The sequence below is a fragment of the Malurus melanocephalus genome, unplaced genomic scaffold (assembly GCF_030028575.1).
Source record: "Malurus melanocephalus ecotype Western Australia unplaced genomic scaffold, MMel_1.1 scaffold_97, whole genome shotgun sequence".
In the NCBI taxonomy this organism is placed as follows: Eukaryota; Metazoa; Chordata; class Aves; order Passeriformes; family Maluridae; genus Malurus; species Malurus melanocephalus.
This window is the reverse complement of record NW_026623329.1, coordinates 819669-825234: the sequence shown is the minus strand read 5'-3', so window position 1 is coordinate 825234 and position 5566 is coordinate 819669. Positions and strand designations below refer to the sequence as shown.

At 45.2% G+C, this 5566-nt stretch overlaps 1 protein-coding gene across 1 annotated transcript in view; it reads left to right on the top strand.

Annotated features, from left to right (window-relative positions):
* The first annotated feature begins 970 nt into the window (after nucleotides 1-970).
* LOC130575109 (adhesion G protein-coupled receptor B1-like) overlaps nucleotides 971-5566 on the top strand; it is a 16211-nt gene continuing 11615 nt past the window's right edge. Inside the window, exons 1-3 of the mRNA XM_057368795.1 lie at nucleotides 971-1138; nucleotides 1857-2051; nucleotides 3054-3122. Coding sequence (XP_057224778.1) covers nucleotides 971-1138; nucleotides 1857-2051; nucleotides 3054-3122 — 432 coding nt within the window. The remainder of the gene's footprint in view (nucleotides 1139-1856; nucleotides 2052-3053; nucleotides 3123-5566) is intronic.

The following is a 5566-nucleotide window of genomic DNA, read 5'->3' as shown; positions in this document are numbered from 1 at the left end:
ATGTTCAGTGTCCTCCCAAATGCTGTCCTAGCAGGGCTGTATCTGTAGAAAGGTCACTGAATCAGTTGGCAGTGGCAATGGGACTGCAGACCCAGCAAATCTGATCCTCAGAGACTCCAAATGGCATCATGATGGCTGGGATAGGATGATCCCTCTCCCTTTGCTCCTCTCTGATATGTCTGTTCCTAACCCTGTTCCTCTGCATCACGAAGCATGTGATTATCACTGCAAACCCATCCGTGGACTGGAGCTGAGGCAAGGCCTGGGGGAGGSCTGAAAGCAGCTCTCAGAGAGTTTCAGCTGATGCAAAACCGCTGCTGTCGGGTGTTTATTCCCCTCCAGGCTGCGTGGGCAGCACAAGCCGCTGTGCCTGCTTTAGCTGCAACTACCAGACCGAGCCACCTGGGGAGGCTCGTGGGGCTTCCCAAACCTGGAAAAATGCTGCCATCCAAAGCAAAAGAAACCTTTCTTTCACCMCCATGTCCAATTTGTTAATTTTTGTTTTCCTGCCCAGTTCCTTATGCCACCCTGCAATAATAAAAGACAGGAGAAAGCAATGAAGATAATCCCCTCCCTACGGGTTTGCAGGTGTTGCTCAGGCATCTTTGGGTGCCTCTGATGCCCCCTGTGCTGGCAGCTGAGTCTGAATGGATGCAYTGACCAGTTCTGGGTGATCYCCAYAGGATAATTAWGGTTGGAAAAGACYTCTAAKGTCATYRAGTYCAACTATTAACCCAGCACTTCCAGGTCTACCACTAAACCACATCATCAAGTGCCAAATCTGCACRTGTTTTGAATACTTCTGCAGATGATGATTCCACCACKTCTCTGGTCAGCTYGTTATGATGYTTGACCAYGCTTTCAGWAAAGAAATTTTTCCKAATATCTSCTTCAAACCCTCCCTGGCACAACTTGTAGCCACATCCTTGTGTCCTATCTCTCCTTTCCCGGCAGAAAAGATGAACCCCCCATGAATGTTTGGCTTTTCATCCTCTGTCCTCACTCCCACGTTTGTTTCTTTCATCTTCCAGGGCTGATCCTTCGAAGRTGCATTTTAGATGAGGAAGGCATAGCTTACTGGGATCCTCCAACGTACATCAAGTGTGTTTCTATCGATTACAGGAACATACAGATGATGGTAAGGCAGCTCCACTCCCTCAGCTCAGCAGGTTTGGGATCCATCCCAATGATTGTTATGCGGCTGTAGTTCAAAAAGAAGGAAAAAAGGAGTTTCCAGCTCTGCCTTGGATTTTCTCTTACTGTTTTTACTGCTTACCTTGTGATGCACGGGCACTCCATGAATTGTTTCTATCAGGATATTTTAATATCTATCWGGGCAGAATTTGGGTTCTATAGGTCTTTTATATTACATTATCATTAAGTGTCACTGTGTCACTTTTAAATAAGCATCTTATTTTTTGTTCATCTTAAATTCATTGTTATGAGGAATTTCTGCTGGTCTGCTGTGGCCTTCAGGAGAACTGACCTTTCCTGTTCAGGGAAAGTCTGTCCTAAAATAATTGTAAATTGGTTGTAAGAAAACAAGGTTTAGGGCAAAAACATTCTATTGGGTTATGAACAGAAGAAAGTTCGTAGTTGAACAATTTCTTCTTCGTGGGCAAACAGAAAAGTTCAGTTCTCTGTCATTTCAGAACTCCCTGGAAGATAACTTAGAATCTATCACTCTTTTCTATAATTTTAAAAATATCAGGCCAGCAAAGATTGTCAGATTCATCTAATCTGCACTCTGAATCGTGAGAGAGGTCAAAAACCTTCCCTTCAGCAATTCCTTCACTGAGYTCATTAACTTTGACTGTCCCTGAATTGTTTCTCAGCGTTTCTTTTCTGTTTCTCAGGCCAGGGAACACCTTGCCAAAGCTCAGCRTGGGTTAATGGGAGATGGGCTGTCAGACGTGCTCCAGAACCTTGTGGAAATCTCCCAGGATGGGACCAGCTACAGCGGGGACCTGCTGTCCACCATGGACGTACTCAGGAACATGACAGAGATCTTCCGTAGGGCTTATCACAGCCCAACTTCTGGGGATGTGCAGGTGAGCCCAGGGGCATTTCCTGGAGCCCAGGGCTGGGTTAGAGGGCTATCCCTGCTCAAGGTTTGATTACTGATACTGATTGTAGCTGATAAGAGTGCTGATGAAAATCAGATTTTTCCCACCATCAATATTTTTCTGTAGTAACAAACTCTTCTTTCAAGGCAGTTCTTCCTCMGTTTATAAACTAAGAACTTGAAAGCCAAGGTCACTCTGAGCTATTTCAATCTGATAGCACTTTACTGCAGAGGCTAATTGATATGAGGGCATTATTTGGCAGGGATTTCAGGCTAATGATTCAAGGGAAAATGATCCTGTGGCATCGGATACCTGGATGTTGATTTTGTAAGGGGAATTTCCTTACAGTTTCTCATCCCAGGRTTTTACTTCCAGCAGCTACAGGATACACCCTTGGGATGGGTCATCACCCAACAACTTGAAACATTAAACTGATCCTGCAGGATCTGCTGTGAGTGGTAAAACTGGAGGAAAAAAAGAAATCAATAGTCTTGAATTTCCTGTCTCCTTCCTTCTCATTGTGTGCTGCAAAGGTCCTACCATGGGCAGCACCCTCTTGATCCATCTCTGCTTCTCTTACCTGGTTGCAGGCTAAAGGGGATTCATATGTTGGAAACAACAGAAAYAGTAGAAAACAAGACAGGGARCTATTCAGGCAATGGAAGATCATCWSKTTTTAGCCAGTTTCTGACACACATTTACCTAATCTGTTCTTAAAAATCAGTAATGGATRCAAGATGTATTCCCAATCCAATGCCTGAGGAGATACAGGAGTTAAAGTGAGGGCCTTAGGAGAAAGGACTTAATTAAAACCTGTTTTGCCATTAACACCCTTGGAGACCTGTGAAATGCTGTGGGACCTTTTGGGAATGGGAACTCGAACTCTTGGAGCATTTCTGAATCTCACATGTCCCTCCCAAAGCCCTGTGACCCTGGGCTATGTTTGCATAACCACCTCTTCTGTCCTCTTCTGTCTCCCTTCTCCAGAACTTCGTCCAGATCATCAGCAACCTTTTGTCGGAGGAAAACCGGGAAAAATGGGAGGAAGCTCAGCTGGTATGAACCTTCAACACCTTCCCTGGAAATAAAGTGGCTTTCAACTCGGGGTTTAAGCCAGGAGGAGGGAAATTTCCAAGYACCTGCATSACCTCCTAAGATGAGCTTAGTTCCMAGATGGARTCACATTAATGGGGTAACTCAGGGAGCCACAGGATCTCAGCTCTGAGCCAGACTGTGCATGAAGAATGGTGAAATGCTGGCAGTATAAACCAAATTTGGGGTGGCTTTCAGGGGTCAGGCTTGGCTTGGAATTGATAATCCTGATGCCTTGCTGTAATTCTACTTTTCCCTCTTGTCAAGATAAAGAAGTGGGATCACATGGATTTGAGTTCCTGGCTGTAAAGATGCAGGACAGGAGGGATTTTCAGAGCTGGGGTCTGCTCAGCTGAGCTTCTGGTTCTGTTCAGCATGAGCTGAGCATGAATTCAGTTGTGTTTTGCTTTATTTTTCTCTTGTCAGGGTTAGGGAYCCTGCCCGGTCCTGAACTCCTCATTCCTGAAAGTGTTCAAGGCCAGGTTGCAAGGGACTTWGAGCAAGATGTAGGAAGTCTCCTTGTCCATGGCAGGAATTTGGAATTAGATGACCTTCAAAGTCCCTTCCAACCCAAGCCATTCTAAGATTCTATGAATAATTCCACAGCTGAACTCTCCTGCATTTAGGGGATGGTGTTGCTTTTTATTTCTGTGTCTTATTTGGCCCATTTGAGTTCTCTGTTGTGGACTTGTGTCTGACCTATTCCTTTGTCCCTTTGCCCTTCCTTTTTTTGGGCTGTTGCTGTTGCAAAATTCCTCCAAGAGATCTGGAAACAGCAAATAATGAAGAAAAAAAAAAATCACCCAACACAAAAAGCAACCCCAGAATCCAGTTGCATTCACACCAACCAGGGAAGTCCTCTGGGAAAAAGTTTTTAACAGCAAGTGCTGGCACAGTTGTTGAAAGTCAGTCCAGAATATGAGGTGGGTACTCGAAAGCATTATCATGCAACAGCAACTCTGTCAGGATCTGAGCAGCCTTTTCCTCTCTTTGCCCTGATATTTTTGTGCTTTCCCATTGCATTTAGATGGGGATGACATAGTCTGTCTCTGGTTGGGAGAGAGAATCATCTGGACATGGTCCTGGGTGAGGTGGTCCTGCTAGAGCAAGTGGGTTGGGTCAAATGGCCTCCGAGGTCCCTTCCAAACTAAACTATGCCATGATTCTGTGATTTTGTGTCTGAATACGTGGTCTCAAGCCTCCAGGTGAATGTACCTATTTCAGCACGGAAGAGAGGAGACTTTCAGGTTGTCATGACAACAGGGAAACCCCCCCCCCCCCCACTGATCCCCTCAAAAACAGCTCACTCCCCGTGGCACTTGGTTCCCAGCAGCTTTCTCTGYGCAATCTGCTCTTTGCACCTCCAGACAGGCACAGCCCAACATCATCCATGACCTACACGTGGATTGAGAGCATCACGGGGGGAATGTGTTCCTGGTGTGTATTTCAGTGGGAATTGAGGTGACAGCCCAGCACTACAACTTCAGGACACAGAAATCCTCGTGAGCAGGATGACGGCAGAGGTTTCAGCAGTCTCTGTGCTTCTCCCTCAAGGCTGCTGGACCAAAATCACACCTTGCATTTCACAAGATCAACCAGTTCTTTTAAACCAAGGCTTTTCTCACCCAATTTGCTCATTAAAAATAARCCAGCTTCATTGCAGTCTCACACCCCAATGCCCTGTGCCCCCCAGGGCAGAGAGATGTTGTTCAAACAAAATAAAAACTAAAACAACCCATAAATGCATTCAGAAAATGGCTACAATGATTTTTGAGGAGCCTTTGTTGACCATTATACAATAAAACCTAAGACACAACATCCAGTGTAGCCCAGAGAAGGTTTGACATTGTGATTTCAATCTGTAATGGAATATAAAAGTATGCAGCCAAAAATAGCATCCTCACCCAGTTCTCCTCCTTCTGTGTGCACCTGCTACACTGGCAGGACTTTTTAATCTCATCCTAAGAAACTGAAATTCCTTGGACAGACACACAGAGATAGACATGCATGGCCACCCCTGAGCTCCTTGCCCACACTCTCCATGGCCCAGCCTTCCTCCTGCCACCTTCCCATCCTGGTTGTCCCCAGCTGCCCCTCCAGCTCTGCTCCTCCATTTCAGAATGTCTGTATTATGGTGAGGAACAAAAAAAAAAAAAGCTGTGAAAGTGATGGAAAAGAAAAAGGAGCTGAAAATTGCTTTACTTCAGCTCCTCGTAGTATTTGCTAAGCCCCTGTAGACAACTGTGTTTAAGGAAAAGAGAGGGAGAAAGCAGAGCTCAATTCAATCTTCATTGTACATTGTTCCATGATTTCATTATTTCAATGGGTATAATTTTGGCAAGTATTGGTCCTATTCACTGCACATCATTTCATCCCAATCCATTGTGCTTCATACACTCCATTTCCCA